This window comes from Bombina bombina, chromosome 2 (assembly GCF_027579735.1).
Source record: "Bombina bombina isolate aBomBom1 chromosome 2, aBomBom1.pri, whole genome shotgun sequence".
Classification (NCBI taxonomy): Eukaryota; Metazoa; Chordata; class Amphibia; order Anura; family Bombinatoridae; genus Bombina; species Bombina bombina.
The window spans coordinates 1,325,428,531-1,325,447,006 of NC_069500.1; the positions used below are offsets into that span (position 1 = coordinate 1,325,428,531).

The 18,476-nt window shown below is 37.0% G+C and overlaps 1 protein-coding gene across 1 annotated transcript in view; it reads left to right on the plus strand.

Moving 5' to 3' along the window:
• Window positions 1-18,476, plus strand: part of LRPAP1 (LDL receptor related protein associated protein 1) — a 112,970-nt gene that overhangs the window by 12,974 nt on the left and 81,520 nt on the right. The window contains exon 2 of the mRNA XM_053704181.1: window positions 7,304-7,448. Within this exon, the coding sequence (XP_053560156.1) occupies window positions 7,304-7,448 (145 nt within the window). The remainder of the gene's footprint in view (window positions 1-7,303; window positions 7,449-18,476) is intronic.

Below are 18,476 nucleotides of genomic sequence, written 5' to 3' on the forward strand. Positions count from 1 at the left end.
CACGCATGCATGCACGCACACACACACGTTCCAGATAATTGCATTTCTGAGTATTCAGTACACGCACGCACGCACACACACACGTTCCAGATAATTGCATTTCTGAGTATTCAGTACACGCACGCACGCATGCACGCACGCACGCACACACACACGTTCCAGATAATTGCATTTCTGAGTATTCAGTACACGCACGCACGCACGCACACACACACGTTCCAGATAATTGCATTTCTGAGTATTCAGTACACACACACACACACACACACACACGTTCCAGATAATTGCATTTCTGAGTATTCAGTACACACACACACACACGTTCCAGATAATTGCATTTCTGAGTATTCAGTACACACACACACGTTCCAGATTCAGTACTTTCGCCCAGCACTACAAGGTTGCCAACCCATGATTTAGTCTTCTGGGTCTACAATATAAGTTTTAATGTGTAAAAGTTAGTCCCTACTATAATAATCAGTCAATATTTTAATTGTGATCAATTTTATTAGTGTTAGTCTATTCAAAATTAAAGGTACACTATACACCAATTTAAATATAACTGCAAGTAATAGACACTACTATAAAGAAGCATATGCACAGATACTGATCTAAAAATCCAGTGTAAAAACTTTTATAAATTTACAAGCTCCCAGTTTAGCAATGTTGATGAGGTTAAAGGGACACAACCCAAATTTTTTTCTTTCGTGATTCAGATAGAGCATGACATTTTAAGCAACTTTCTAATTTACTCCTATTTTCAAATTTTCTTCATTCTCTTGCTATCTTTATTTGAAATGGAAGAATGTAAGTTTAGATGCCGACCCATTTTTGGTTAACATCCTGGGTTGTTTTTGCTGATTGGTGGATAAATTCACCCACCAATAAAACAGTGCTGTCCAGAGTCTGAACCAAAAAAAAAGATTAGATGCCTTCTTTTTCAAATAAAGATAGCAAGAGAACGAAGAGAAATTGATAATAGGAGTAAATTAGAAAGTTGCTTAAAATTGCATGTTCTATCCGAATCACAAAATAAAAAATTTGGGTTCAGTGTCCCTTTAAGCTGTTAGATCCACTGAAAAGGGCTGAGAAGCAAACCCTTCCCCCCTCTCCTGCATATGAAAAGACCCATTACACAAACAGGATAAAACAGGAATCTGTAGAAATGTGTCTGGTAAGCTCCTGTCTCAACTTTACCTTGATTTCCTACTGTATAATCAAGTCTTTGTTGTTACCTCCGCTGTGTTTCACTTGATTCCTTTGTCATGAATTAGCCATTTGTCTGACTGTTACAAAAGAAGAACAGGCCTTGGGAATTATTAGTTGGTGAATAAAACATATTAACTTAAAAGTAAAAGGGACAGTCTACACCAGAATTTTTATTGTTTAAAAAGATAGATAATCCCTTTATGACCCATTCCACAATTATATTAATATATGTTTTACCTCTGTGTTTACCTTGTATCTAAGCCTTTGCAGCCTGCCCCCTTATCTCAGTGCTTTTGACAGACATGCAGATTAGCCAATCAGTGAAGACTTCTAAATAACTCCACGGGAGTGAGCACAATGTCATCTATATGACACACATGAACTAGTACTGGCTAACTGTGAAAAAAATTCAAAATGCTCTGAGCTAAGAGGCGGTTTTCAAGGTTTCGAAATCAGTTTGAGCCTACCTAGGTTTAGCTTTTCAAAAATACCACCAAGGGAACAAAGAAAATTGAATGATAATAGTCAATTGGAAAGTTGTTTAACATTTTATGCCCTATCTGAATCATGAAAGTTTAATTTTGACTAGACTGTTCCTTTAATGTTAGATATGTAAAGGTTAATCCTTTTGTAAGTTAATGTTTGCACTCAGCGAAGATTTTTATCATTGTTTTGTGTGTTCTCATGTAACCCAAAAAAATGTCTTTGTAACTTATTGTAATATATTTATCTATTTGTTCTGCATATCGTGATTATTATTTTTTTTTTAAATCCATATAATATTGTTTTGTTTTTTTAATTTTGTACATTTGCCATAACCTACAAAAAAACTAGATGATACAACTGTGTCCATTTTTGCATTTTGGCTCAGTTGCAAGCAGTAAATCCGACGAGCGCAAACACCCACGATAAACCCCTTATCGCTCATATGTAACTGTTATCACTCCACTCGTGCTTGTTATTATTAACTGATAATGTCTGTTACATTTTGTTTAAATATATATATATATATATATATATATATATATATATATATATATATATATATATATATATATATTGGACATGTGCATAAAACCTTCAAATTTATGAGGCAATAAAATGATGTTAAATTATGCAATTAATATGTGCTTTGGATTCAAAGGGACATTATAGTAAAACAATTACAAGCTCTAATTTGTTTTGTAATTTTGAGACTAGCGACCCTGCACCTGTATTTGCTTTCACCCCCGCAAAGTCGGTTGGTCCCAAGCAGAATCTGCTGCGGATCCAGTCAGCAATGCTAGTCGCACGACTCGGCTGATTGGATCAGCATCAGTGCTCTGCTGGTCCCCCACAAAAAGGTTAAAAACATAATAGTGCAGGTTACCTAGTCTTAAAATACTCATCATCAGCCCCCCTAGCTTAACTGTAAAAAATATTTATACATTTATTAAATTTTTATTTTTTGTTGTATTAATTAAAATTGTATCATCTTGATATTGTAATACTAGTTTTTTAAAGATGGTAGTCACTGTGCAAGAGTTTTATATACCATGTTTAGTAATTACTATTCAAACAATTTTTCATGTGATGGTTGGGCTTGATAAAGTTATCAAGCCATCAAGTTAGATCCAGCAACAGACCAAACCATGTACTTATCAATTCACTCCAACACAGTCTCCTGTATGAATCTTTATGGAAACACATGATCAGTAGAAATAGGCAACATTTCAAGCACTCGGCTCTTAATCATGCCATAATTAACACGTTCACAGTCTCCAATATATATCTAAACAATTTGCATAGAATAGAAAAGTACCAGACCATATATCACCTAGCAGTCACTTCCAGAAAATACCCTCAATTCTTTTTAAAGAATGTGATTTCTATACACAGTATTTACACAGAGGTTTTAGCCACATTTAATCACAAAAAGTCAATCACATGCTCTCTGTTCAAAACTTTAGGATATCATCGTTTCCAATTGGGGAATCAAGCAAATGTTTTAAAAGTAGTCCCCTGTCTCCTCCCCTCTTACGTCTCTCTTAATACTATCAATAATTTCTCAACGCAATTGGCTTACTAAATGACCTGCACCTACAAAATGGGATGAGACAGGGGCTTCCTTATTTTTACAACTTATCTTAGATTAGAGACCGGGAACTACTTTAAAAACAAAAAAACGTTCTGGTTTTCCCTTTCGGAAACTACAGTCATGGCCAAATGGCTGTCGGATTATGCACCACTTCACCCAGAAAATTGAAACAAAAAAGTGGAGAAAAAAAAGCCAAATCTGACACATTCCACGCAAAACTCCAAAAATGGACTGGACACAATTATTGGCACCCTCAATTTAATATTTGGTAGCACACCCCTTGGAAAAAATAGCTGAAATCAATCACTTCCTGTAACCATCAATGAGTTTCTTACACCTCTACTGGAATTTTGGACCACTCTTCTTTTGTCAACTGCTCCAGGTCTCTCAGATTGGAAGGGTTCCTTTTCCCAATTGCTATTTTGAGATCTCCCCACAGGTGCTCTATGGGATTAAGATCTGGACTCATTGTTGGTCAGCTCAGTACTCTCCAGCACTTTGTCTTAAACCGTTTCTGGGTGCTTTTTGATTCAAGCTTTTGGTCATTGTCCTGCTGTAAGACCCATGACCTCTGACAGAGACCCGACTTTCTGACACTAGGCCCTATATTGCATCACAGAATTCTTTGGTAGTCTTCAAATTTCAAAATGCCATGCACACAGTCAAGACATCCAGCACCTGAAGCAGCAAAGCAACCCCAAAACATCAGTGAACCTCCACCATGTTTGACTGTAGGGACTGTATTATTTTCTTTAAAATACCCATTTCTTTTTCTGAAAACAGTAGAATGATGGGCTTCACCAAAAACCTTTTGTTTCGTCTGTCCACAGCACATTCTTCCAAAACGATTTTGGCTTCTTCAGGTAAGTTTTGGCAAACTCCAATCTGGCTTTTTTATGTTTCTGTGTCAGAAGTGGGGTCCTCCTGGGTCTCCTACCATAGAGTCCCTTTTCATTTACATGGCCACGTATAGTGCGTGCTGAAACATTTGTACCTTGTGACTGAATGCCAGCTTGAATTTGTCTGGAAGTTGATCAATGTTCTTTATCCACCATTCGAACAATTCTTAGTTGCAATCTTTGATCAATTTTTCTCTTTCGTCCTTGCCATGGGCTGTAAACTTCTTGACAATGTTGCTCACAGTGGACACAGGAACATTATGATCTCTGGAGATGGTCTTGTAACCTTGAGATTGTCTATGCTTTTCCACAATTTTTGTTCTCAAATCCTCAGACAATTCTTTGCTGCTCTTTCTCTTCTCCATGCTCGGTGTGGCACACAGAGACACAACAGAAAGGTTGAATACATTTTTCACCATTCTAGCTGGTTGCCGGTGTGATTTCTATATTGTCAGCACCTGTTAATTGATACAGTTGAGTTTAATTACAAATTACAGGAGCATCACAAACTTGGAATGCAATTATTTCTTATAATTTTGAGAAGGTGACAATAATTTTGTCCATTCCATTTTTTCCAAGTTTTGAGTGGAATATGTCAGATTTGGCCTTTTGTTTTTGTGTCATACCAATACAAACCATAAATAAACATGAGAATGCCTAAACATTTCTAATTGCAACAATTTTCTGGGCGAAGTGGTGCATTATCTGACAGAAATGCAGGGGTGTCAATATTTGTGGCCATGACTGTATGTATCCTAAAGGTTTGAACAGAGAGAAGGATTTGACTGTCATTTTGTAAATTACATTTTGCTAAAACTTATGTGTATATACTGTTTATAACAATCACATTCCTTAAAGGGACATTAAACACTGAATAAATTGAGACAGAATGAAGCATTCAAAGAAAAGATAAATCTGAGAATAACATGTAGATGTATTTTTAAAAGTTTCATTAGCTGTTTATTGACAAGATAAGTGTAAAGTTTTAGTCTCTACAAAACAATGGGAGCTGCCATGTTGTAACTTAGGTTACCTTCTCAGCTTTGGCCAATTAGGGACAGTTATAAATAGGTCACTAGAGTGTGCAGCCAATGGCTGTGTCGAACATAAGTGTTCTGCCCTTCCATTTAGTAACAGGAACTGAAAAGCTCACAATTTCAGAATGGAATATATATATATATATATATATATCTATATATATATATATATATATATATATATATATATATATATATATATATATATATATATATATATATATATATCTCAAAATAACAAGAGTATTGCATTGAGCAATGATACTTTTTTATTGGACTAACTATACATTTATAAGTTGACAAGCTTTCAGAAGAGTTCCTTCCATTACTCAGTATTGCTTTAGACTTGATAAAGGAAGGAACTCTTCCGAAAGCTTGTCAACTTATAAATGTATAGTTAGTCCAATCAAAAAAAGTATCATTGCTCAATGCAATACTCTTGTTATTTTGATATCTAAATCTCTGGACTAACACGGCTACTCCAATCAAAACGTGAATATATATATATATATATATATATATATATATATATATATATATATATATATATATATATATATATGTATATATATATATATATATATAATTTATCATTTTATATTACCATCTCAAAGTGTTTAATGTCCCTTTAAATTAAATGGAGCATATTTGCTGAAAGTGACTACTAGGTGGCATCTTTAATTTTCATTTTTGTAAGGCGATATATGGTCTGGTTTTCTACTCTATGGAATATTGCATAGCTATATATTGGAGATTGTGAATATGTTAATTATGACATGATTAAGAGCTGAGTGCTTGAAATGTCGCCTATTTCTGTTGACCCTATGTTTCAATAGAGAGTCATACTGGAGACTGTGCTGTTGGACTGTCACTGAATTCATAAGTACTTGATAAAGTGATACTAGTTTCTCATTGTCTGGTTTTATGTCCCTTAGTAAGAGTCTTTAAAGGGATACTAAACCCAAAAAAATATTATTTCGTGATTCAGATAGAGCATGCAATTTTAAGCAACTTTCTAATTTACTCCTATTATCAATTTTTCTTTGTTCTCTTGCTATCTTTATTTGAAAAAGCAGGTATCTAAGCTTAGGAGCCGGCCCATTTTTGCATCAGCACGTGGGTAGCACTTGCTGATTGGTGTTCTATCTGAATCATTAAAGAAAACATTTGGGTTTAGTATCCCTTTAAATCGCCACATTTAGAAATCTAGAGTTGATTTCTTTCCACAGAGCATAGTTCTACAAATGCACCAATAAAGTTTCTGAAAAATGTATTCATTAGTGCACACTGCACAGTTTTTTTTTTTTCCTGGTGACAGAAGAGTAGAAAACCATTGTCAGATGATTGTGCAGAGCTACTCAAGACAGGCACACCAGACTTTTTGCTATTGTTTCCTGCTACTGCACAGTAATTCCAAACTGTACAGTTCATGTTAACAAAATGTGTTAATGTACAGCACTGATAAAACAAAGAATGCAAGCCTTCCGTGTAAGTGTCTGCAATATATCACAGTCAGAAAGAAACAAGTTGAGATTTAAACCTCTAAATTATCATAAAATAAAAAGCAGAGAGTGGTAAAAGGTTAAATACAAAGCAAGAAAGTTGTTTCGCTTGAGACATCTAGACTAAAGCACAACAAATTATGATCATTGAGCTTGAAGGGACCCACTAGTATCCTCTTCCACTTTTTACCTACTGTGCCCCCTATGGTAATCCCAGTGCCCCCTTCCATCTCTCATGCCTATCAGTGCCCCTCTCAGTAATCCCATCATTACACAGGGTGCAGTACCACCCACTTTGGAAACCACTGCTCTATGATGTCCCTTTAAGCTATCAAAAACACAAATGAAATGCCTAATTTTACATCAATTGATCTATTGATAATTTGTGCAACAGACATCGAAACAACAATATCTAATTTTATCTTAATATTGAATTATATTTCAGCCAGGTGGTGTGACCATTAAATAGGTTCTGGGGAGAATACTATATTCTATAAACATGAAAAAATAACTATATATGATTGAAATTTACATGTATTTTGATTTTACTTTTCTAATGTGATATTTTCATTTATTTAGCTTCAGCTTTCTGCTGTGAAACTTGCAGAACTTCACAGTGACTTAAAAATACAGGAGAAAGATGAACTGAACTGGAAAAAGCTGAAGGCAGAAGGTTTGGATAATGATGGAGAAAGAGAAGCCAAACTCAGAAGATCTTTAAACGGTAAGTGTCCTGCCGTCTTACATATTAATAAAGGGAAAGATAAAGTCCATGTTAAGAAAACTGCCTAAAAATAAAAAAAATATGAATATATCAGTATATGTGGTGATAACCGGTTATTTAAACAACTTGTGTGAGAAAGCATGGTCCAATAGATGTGAGCATAAGGAACCGTGACGGAGGTCACTCCTATCCTTTATAAAAGCACTTTGGGCAGTTAAAGCACATAAGTCATTGATGTAGCACGGCGAGTAGGTACAGATTTTAAAATTGTGACGGACCGCGATTATTATCGCTCCTACCTTATACACAGTATTGACAAAGCAGCAAATCTCCTGTACACACTGCCCTAAACAACAACACACATCAGCGTAAGCTGGATGAGTCTATAGACATCCTCCTTAAAGCTAAACTCCGGTCAACTGCTATTGAATACAGATTTACAGGGAAACATTCAGAAATACTCTTACCATCAAATGTAGGTGTATTGGCAGGGAGCAAAATCAGATAAGATCCTGAATCCACACTAGATATCCACGCTTGTGACTGGAGCTATGAAACCATGAAACTTGTTTGCACGCTGAGTATCTCCAATACTGGTTATCAAAACACTGCTGTCAAGGTGAGGCTCGGCTGTGTATCACGTGGTACTGCCCTGTTGGCTATAGTGCTGAACACTACAGTACTCCAGAATAGCATAAAGAAAAAATTCCAAAGTGTTCAAACTAGTAAAAGGATAATAAGAGAGAGTGAGAAAATTATAATAAAGGGACAACATTTTCAAAATTAAACTTTCATGATTCAGACAGAGCATGCGGGAAACCCCCCCCAAACCCCCCCCCCCCCAACATCTAATTTACTTCTATTATCATATTTGGCATCCTTTGTTAAAGAATGAACCTTAGTAGGCTCCTAGTGTGCACGTGTCTTTAGCATTCTGTGGCAGCAGTATAACATTACTACAAATCTTGTTACAAAAACTGCTGCTATAGACTCCTAAAGACACATGCATGCTCCTGAGCTACTATCAACCTACTTTGGTTTATTTATTAACAAAGGATACCAAATGAATGACGCAAATTTGATAGCAGAGCATATTTTCTTAAAACGCCACACAAAAAGTGATATTGACACCATGGGGCCTATTTATCAAAGGTCTTGCGGACCTGATCCGACAGTGCTTATCAGGTCCGCAAGGCCTCGCTGAATGCGGAGAGCAATACACTCTCCGTATTCAGCATTGCACCAGCAGCTCACAAGAGCTGCTGGTGCAACCCACCCCCTGCAACTCGCGGCCAATGGGCCGCCAGCAGGGGGGTGTCAATCAACCCGATCGTACTCGATCGGGTTGAATTATGGCGATTCCTGTCCGCCTGTTCAGAGCAGGCGGACAGGGTTATGGAGCAGACTCGCCAGAAACTCGCTGTTTCTGGCGACTCTGAAAACTCGCCAGAAACACGGACCCACAAGCCCCATAACTACACATACATATATGTGCATGTAAAATGAAAATATACACCTGTATTCTCCAAATTTGCCATCCTGATCTGCTGTGATGATCGCTCGTGACTTGGCGTCAATGAAGAGATGAACCGCTCCGATACAACTGCTTCGCTGGTCTCCTTTCCAGTTTGCTTCCGGTCTGTGACGCAATCCGTCCTGTTGGCCAATGAGATCCCCCTCCTACGATTACGTAGCCCCATGCATTGAAGTGACTGCCTGAGTGCTGAGATTCTAACCTGGTAAACTTCTCCAATAGATATGTACAAAAAAACCAGGTGAGTCTCTAGGCACTATGTTGTAAAAAAAAACATGAAAAAACTAAAAATGCTTAAAACAAGATATAATCCATAAGAACAGTTGGAGCTGTACTGTCTTACGCGTTTCGGCGTTGCTGTAGCCTTACTCATAGACACACTAATGCACCTGAGCTCCGGGCTTAAATAGCCCGGCGCTCAGTGCAATATTTAGCTCCAGCTGTTAGCAATAAAAGAATATGAATCAATAAGTTATTCCACTATTTGAAATGGATACGTCATGTATTTGGCAGATGAGTACTTGATTTTTTTTTTTTTTAAACATATTTTTTCTTTATTGAGGGATTCAAAATCAAATACAGCTTCAACATTAAGCATTCCAAAGATAATGAGAATATCAGCATTACATGAGTCATCACTTTGACAATCTTACTTCTAAAAAACACAATAATAATAGCTGACAACAGTACATATAATATCACCTTGGAATCTCAAACCAAGTCTGCTCCTCTAATTTCTCTCATTATTGGAGTTCCATACATACATAAAAGGAAAGAGAAGAAAAGAAGTAAAAAAAAAAAAAAAAAAAAAAAAGGAGAGAGGAGAAAAGAAGAAGGGCCTGTACTAACTCTCTTTCCTCCACCCGGGGCCCCCACCCCTTCACCTCAAAGAAACCATTGTCTCCAGAGATCAGGGTAGCTCTCTGATAGAATTAATTGTAAAAAAACCGGTGAGTTACGAAAATTTTTTAATATCTGTAACTGGACCTCACTAGGTCTGCTCAAAATTACCTTATCCCATTTAGCAAAATATTTTCTTAATTTATTTTCCTCAAATATTAGCGGATCATATAGTTCTAGTAACATTTGATAGTGAACATTGTTTATAACTGACGCTATACTAGGAGCATTTTTCTCCTTCCATGCTTTGAGTATCATCTGTCTGACTAGGAGAATTAGAGTATTAATCAGAGGCTTATTACATGTTTTATTCGACACCAAGAAGAAGATAGCCAAGGGCTTCAATACAATTCTATCTGGCAGAAATCTATTCAACCAATATTCCACTTGTTTCCAAAGTTTGATCATTTTTGGGCAGGCATAGAATAAATGAAAAATGTCTGCTGACGGAAAGTTGCATCTATAACAGGACATATCCCCCTTCCATTTAGCCATCTTACTAGGCGTTAAATAGGCCCTATTAAGAAGCTTACAATGAGATTCTCTGATTGCCATACTGCTTGAAAATTTCCTTGCCCTGTCCAATTCAGGAAAGTCAAATTTCCAGATGGAAAAAAGGTTATCCACCTTCATCTCTGCCTCCTTCAATAACAGCAGTCTATAAATATATGATATAGAATGGTTTCCCTGTAAAAATCTGTTAATAACAGAATCAAGTGGACCCAAGGTCCAGGGGTCCTCGACCATAGGTTTCTTACTGTAATAGAAGTGTCTTATTTGTAAATAAGCATAGAAGGATCTTTTATCCAACTGAAATTCTCTAGTTAGTAATTCGAATGTTTTTATATGATTTGAAACTGGATCTACTACCTGATTCAAAAACCTCAACTCATTGGCAGCCCAATTCCTAAAAGCTGAGGATTCGCAGCCACCCTTAAAATCAGGATTACCCCTGATCGGTAAATAGCGAGAAAGTGTGTTTTCTATTTTTAATAATTTGCAGATTTTATGCCACGCTAGAACAACATTATAGAAAGTATGTTTTAATAGGAGATCCCGTACCTTTGCTGGGTGGGCAGTGTGTAACAATGCCTTAAGGGCATATGGCGCTATGATAGCCCCTTCCACATCAGAGCTAGCAATGAAATTTGCTCCTGTGAGCCAGTCTAGAGCAATTCGGGCGAGACATGCCAAATTGTAGTTTGCTAAATTTGGCAGAGCAAATCCGCCCAGATCTTTGGGATGCATTAACCTCGATAATGAGATACGGGGTTTCTTTGGGGCCCAGAGAAAGATGGAACAGGCCGAATTAAACTTTTTAATATCAGCCCTCTTCAGAAATGAAGGGATATTCTGAATAAAAAATAATAATTTTGGAAGCGTTCGCATTTTGATCAATGCTATTTTTGCAGAGAGTGACAGGGGGAGTTTGCTCCATTTCTGGAATTCAGCTAAACAACTTCTCCAAATGGGAGCAAGATTCATATGGTACCATTGCTCTGGGTTTGCTGAAAGATTTATTCCCAGATATTTGATAGATTTATCAGTTACTTTAAAGGGGTTTTGAATATAACTCTTTCTATTCTTTATAATCCAGAGAATCTCGGACTTGGATAGATTTATTCTGTACCCAGCAAATTTACTGAATTCTGATAGAATATTAATTAAGATTGGGATATTTTTAGCAGAGTTTCTTATATAAAAGAGGATATCATCTGCGTAAAGAGAAAGCGTAACTTTATGTTGTTTTATTCTTATACCTTCCAAAATCTCTCGGCTCTTCACCGCCAGTGGTTCGATGGCAATATCAAATAATAATGGTGAAAGAGGGCACCCCTGTCTTGTTCCCTTATGCAGTATAATTGGGTCCGATAACAAATTATTAATATTAAGAAAAGATATTGGGTTCTGATAAAGGAGTGAGATATATTCATAGAAATGACCTGAAAAACCAAACTTGTTGAGAGCTGTTAACAAATGATCCCATAGGACAGAGTCGAAGGCTTTTTCTGCATCCACCGTTAACAACGCAAAATCTTGCTTCTGCCCTGACCCCGTCCTATGGGATGCTAAAATATATTCGATTATGGTCATAGCCCTTCTAATGTTTTTCTGTGCTGACCTGCCGGGAATGAATCCGGTTTGATCCGGATGAATCACATCCCCTATAACTTTTTTAAGACGGTTAGCTAATATATTTGCTAATAGCTTGTAATCGCTATTAAGAAGAGAGATTGGTCTATATGAGTCCATTAGATTAGGATCTTTTTCCTTCTTTAAGATAAGGGTAATATTTGAGGCGGTGAAAAACCGAGAGGGTCTAGAATGCAGCAGAAAATATTTATTGAACAGATCTGTGAGAGTCAAAACAATCTCCTCCGATAATATTTTATAAAATTCAATCGGTAATTGATCGGGCCCAGGTGCTTTCCCCAAAACTGCCTCTTTAATTGCGGTAAGTGTCTCCTCTGTGGTGATCTCATTATTCAAAACATTTAACTGATCTGAGGTGATTTTTGGTAGTTTAATGCTTTCCCAAAAAGACTTTTTCGCCTCTTGGTCAACTTCTGCAGGGGAGTATATTTTCTGAAAGAATAGTTGAAATTGCTCAACGATATCTTTCGGAGTATTATACTTTTTACCCTCTGATATGATTGTTCCTATATAATTGTTTTTCCTCTTACTTTTAGAAATATTTGAGAGCATTTTAGCAGTCTTCGGGGAGAAAGTACCAAATGTAGCTTTGTTTTTCATATCTTCCTGTATCTGATTTTTAGATAGAAAAGTCTCTCTCTCACTCTTAGCCCTTTGATAACAGTCCCAGTTGTCCTTATTAGGATTATCAGTGTATTTAACAAATTTATTTCTGAGATAATTGTTCACTTGACTTTCCCTCGCTCTAATCTTCATTTTCCTTTTAACCATATATGCCTTAATTTCCCCCCTTAGACAGGCCTTTGCGGCCTCCCAAAATATTTCTGTTTTAGGAATGTATTCCTTGTTCTGATATACATAATCCTTCCATTTCTGAGTCAGCCAATTTCTGAAGGGAATATTAGAATACAAAAAGCTAGGAAAGAAAAATTTAGCCTCAAGACCGGCCCCCCTGTTCCTCAACTGGATAGAGAGAGATATAATAGCATGGTCAGATAGAATTATGTTCTTAATATCTGTGTTCATCTCTAATTGCAGTAATCTTTCAGATACCAGAAACATGTCTATTCTTGAGAAGGTACGATGTACTTTCGATTCACATGTAAATAATTTCTCGTCCGGGTGTTGGATTCTCCAAATATCCTTTAATTTGAGTCCTTTTGAAAAGGAGGTCAATATTTTGGCCTCTTTTCTTGATCTAGAAGAGCCCCCAGTTCTCAGTCTATCCAGCTGAGGAAGAAAAACACTATTAAAATCGCCCCCTATAATCAATTGAGAATCTATGTAATTAACTAATTTTGCGTATAATCCATCCCAGAAATGTGGCTGACATTCGTTCGGGGCATATAGATTGCACAGCGTATACTGACACTCGTTAATCTCTACTTTCAGAATAAGGTATCTTCCCTCCACATCTCTCTCTTGCGAGATTAAGTTAAAATCAAGATTTTTATTGAAAATACATGCAACTCCTCTCTTTTTTCTGACTGCTGATGTCGCAATCACCTCCCCAATCCAACTGATTTTTAACTTTTCTGCCTCCTGCAGGCTCAGATGAGTTTCCTGCAGGAAGACAATATCCGATTTGTAACTTTTTAAATGATGAATGATCTTTTTCCTTTTAGCAGGGGAGGAGAACCCACCCACATTCCAGGATAATAAGCTAATTGATTTTTTCATCTATAAAAATGTATCACTTAATTCTCTTAATAGGTACAACATCTTAACCGGGACATAGCAGTAGCCCCAGGAGGAGGAGAGAGCATCCATAACAAAAGAGGAGAGAAAGAGGAAGAAAGAGGAAAGAAAGAGAGGAAGAGAGAAAAAAAAAAAAAGAAAAAGGAAAAAAGACAAAAACATAAACATCCTGACAAGTCGGTACAATACAGTGACAGAGAAAAAAGAAATTACACCCAATAGCTGATAAACTTATATAAAACTGTCTAAACATTATTCAACTGTGTTTTTATTGTTCTCCAAGAATTGTCTGACCTCCTCTACTGAATTCAGAAAATTCACCTTATCCTCTGAAAAGATTTTAATTTTGGCAGGGTAGATCATGATCGCTTGGTGACCTGCATTTATTAGCTTTGAGCACCATGGGGCCATATTTCTCCTCCTATTGGCTGTTTCAGCAGAGAAATCCGAGAATAGTAAAATACGTTCTTTATTTACCTCTACGATGGTTTTCTTTCTATAATATGCTAGGATTCTCTGCTTGTCTTGAAAATTCAGTAATTTTACCAGAACTGGTCTTTTAGCTTTTCTGGGGTTCTCCTTATTTTGATATGTACCCAACCTGTGGACCCTTTCCACCATAATCTCTGTACTAGAGGGGGGCATATCGAGCAGTTCTGGTAACGTGCTCTGTACAAATTTCATAAGATCTAGAAACTCAGGGCTCTCAGGGAGACCTACAATCTTTAAATTATTCCTCCGTGACCTGTCTTCTAAGTCCTCTAAACGAGATTGCATAGTTTCTATACTTTTAGCCTGAGAGTTTAATCGGGATTGTTGTGCCTGTTGCAAATCGTCTAGATCGGAGATCCTATTTTCAATCTCTGCAAGTCTGCTAGATACTAGTTTAAGCTCATTTGTTAAGGTAGTTAGTTCTACTTTGACTCCTTCAAACTGCGGCATAAATAAATCCGATATTTGTTTGACTAGATTATTAGTGTCGATTAAGGTGTTAGAGCCAGGTGAAAGATCAGATGCGGCAGTCTCTATGCTGCCAATACTTGACCTGGGCTTTCTATCCTTGCTTTTAGGTGGCATTATACCAGAATCGCTCCTGCTGATCCCTAAAAATTTATCCATAAAAGTAAAGTGGCAAAAAAAAAAAAAAGAAAAAAGAAAAACAAAAGTGAGTTGTACGACCAACTAGTGATGTAGGGTGAGTAATGAATGGTGCAAGAAAAAAAAAAAAAACAAGTGTTAGGCTGCCAAGAGAGGCAGGGGAGATAAGAGAGGAAAATAGAAAAAGAGAGAGAAGGAAAGAGAAAAAAAAAAAAGAACAAAAAAAGAGTGTAGTGTGTGATCTAAATAGAATGTGCTCTTAGTGAATTTTAAAGAAAAAAAAAGGCAATAAGTACAAAACGGAAAAAAAAAAAAAATTAAGATGTTAGTGCCTATATATGTGAGGGAAAAAAAGAAGGAAGAAGTAAGAATATTCTTCAACGTGACTAAAGGGGATCAATATATACTGCTGTCACTCTGGATCAGATGGATTTGGGAGACTTTAACCTAGTATTCGCTATGTCAGAGTGGTCACCGGCTGTATATCTAGCTAATGCAAAGAAGCTGATACTGAAAAGAGAGACTGAAGCCAGCTGAAAAAATAGTACCCCTCATACAAAAAAAAATTTGATTCGTTAGATTATCCTATCCAACAGTTTAGACCTGGAATCTTTATATACAACAGATAAACTTAGCTATGTTATTGCTTTAGATAGAAAAATATATATGGCCTATTACTGAGAGAAAAAATTGAAGCAGGCAGTTTATCCACATATAATATAAAAGTAGATTTGTTCTATAGCGCAGCCCATCTGGATCATATATTATACAGAGAAATTATGGCATAACACAACATATTCCTATATATAAATCTTGTCACTTGCTATTATAGGGAATCGTATCCCAGCGAGAGATTCAACACAGACACTATATAGCTCTAATCGCTACTGAGATATCAATACATTAAGGAGTCTTTGCCTAGACACAGATAGTAACTTAATCTGTTTTTAGTTTCTAGGTATACAACTGCCTTACATTAGCTTTCAGAAAACATTTCATAAAACATTAATCACACATAATGTCAACAGCAAAGATATGGAGTCAGAGAGATAATGTGTAAAGGAGAAGGGGGACCAAGACTCTTATAGTCGTTAAGCACAAGTCCCAACAGATGTAGATTGTAGCTAAAGTCCTGCAGGTAGCCCTGCTGTAGGCAAAGGAAAGCTTCTCTTTAATACTTTTAGCTAAGTCCTGAGCCGGCAACTCATAAACGAATTGATATGAGACTTGAAGAAAGGAGCCCACAGTCCTACCAGGCAGGGGAGCACATTGCGGTTCCCTTACTTTCCAATTGCACAGGTAACAGTTCACAGCCGGAAACCCCCTGTCCTGCCAGACGGGGGCTGACAGCACCGTTTCCTTAATTTCAGAATGTGCAGGTAAAAGTTCCACTATATAACTGCATAATAGGTTAGTGTGACAGAGTTGAGGAATATTATCACCCACTGATATATGTGGGGACCCTCTCTCTTAACTCCTTCTTTCCCTTGAAGATAGCTTCCTTCACTGCTTTCTAATAGCAGATTCCACGAGTAGCAACACACGTCCGCCTGGGACTCAAGCAGCAGGTTAACCTCAATCTTGTCCCCCCTCCTATCCCATAACAGGCCGGCACATAAGCAAGCAAGAGAATATATAAAAGTATACTTAACAGCCTTGTTCCTGGGGTTCTGGGAGGGGGACCGATGTCCTTTTCAAAACGTGGAAGTCAACGTTAGGAGATGTCCTCACTGCGGCATTGCCAACATAGCGCTCCTATCCTGGGACTTGAGTCTGTTATAGACAGGGTCAGCTGCCTCACCTTCCTCCAGTCACCGGGGTTCTGGGAGCACTGCCACAGCAAAAGCGGTTGTTTCTGTGCTGATTGCACCGATCGTGACTCTAGCCACTGAGTCTTAATGGCTGGGGGACTTCCTTATCCTGAGCTTGCACCTCAGAGGGGAAAAGGCACCCCTCCGAGCCGAACAGGCTCCCTGGCCAGGGTTGGTGAAGCCTCAACGGCCTGGGATAAGCTGGGGGTAGCCTGAGTGTAGCTGGTTTCACAGAGCGCGCCAAACACAGACGCCTCGTCAAGCCCCTCCTGCTAACGGAAGTTCCTCGATGAGTACTTGATTTAAAGTATTTACATATGTACAAAGTAATTTAAGATAGTGATACCACAGTATGGGGTAAGAGGATAAGGTGTGTTACATTCCAAATGTCCCTCAAAACTACAACATAATGCATTGTCTCTATAAATATAAATATCCTATCTATAATTAATGCAGATATCTCGGAGTGTACATCAATTGTGCATTTCTAATTCCAAATCAGTAGATGTTAACTTATAACACAAGTATATAGTAAAGTTTGGCTAAATCTCATATAGATGCCTGTGAATATACGTCAATTGTATTAAACCTACTCTTAGGCAATATATACATCTACATAAAGGAAAGTTTGAAGAGCAAAAAGAGATATATGCATAAGTAATGTATATTACTATTTAAGATGGATTAGAGACAGTGAGCATAAAGAGGATAATGATATAGTAATGAGTAATATATTAGGAATAATATAAAACACCCTATAACCACATTTAATATTTAGCAATTTGTTATTTAAACTCATTCTTAAGTAAGATGTTTTTTATGACTTAAATTTGAACAGAGAGGTAAGTATTCAAAATATGTCTCAAACTTATGATTTCTCTCGCTGCCAAAATTTTATGACATCACCTTCAATATTAAAACCCTCTGGTCTGATGGTTTTCAATTGAAGGATCCAGTAAGCTTCTTAGAAAAGTTTACTGTTGGTATCTCCCCCTCTATCTGGGGTTCTGACTTGCTCAATGATCTGCCACTGAAAACTACTGACATTCTTGCCATGATAATGAATGAAATGTCTCACTAGATCTGAGTACGCAATATCTTTATATTATTGAGATGTTCACGAATGCGAACATGTGATTCTCTAGAGGAGCATCCTACATATTGCTTATTACACAATGTGCACTCTACTAAGTAGATAACATTATGTGTGCGACAATTGGTGCAATTATTTAGAAGGTAGACTTTCTGTGTAACCTTTGATTGAAAGATTTTTGTGACCTTGGTACACTCACATGCTATGCATTTGTTAAAGTGACATTTTATAATGTCCTTTTGTGTGTAACCAACTACTAACACTAGGTTGCTTTTTAAGTATACTAGGTGACAGTATGTTACCCAGTGTGCAACCTCTCTTTGCTACATGATTGCATCCATATTGGACAAAATCTTTTTAACTGTCCTCAGCAGTCAATATTGGAAGATGCTTGTCTATAATTTTGCAAATTTCCCTAAACTGGGAACTATATGTAGTTATAAACATAGGTTTATATTTTTCAAATGAATTGTATCTCTGTGATTTTACACTATTTGATAGCATCTGTGTTCTATCCATGCGTCTAACCTCTAGTAAAGCCCTATTAATGACTTTCTTAGAAAAACCTCTTTCAAGTAGAGTCACTTTCCTTCTCAAAATCAATCTCACTAGAGCAGTTACGTTTAACCCGTATGAACTGGCCCTTTGCAACCCCAAATCCTGTATGCTTAGGGTGATTGCTATGTGCATGTAGAATCACATTAGATGTAATTGGTTTTCGGTATAAGCTAGTAGTGACC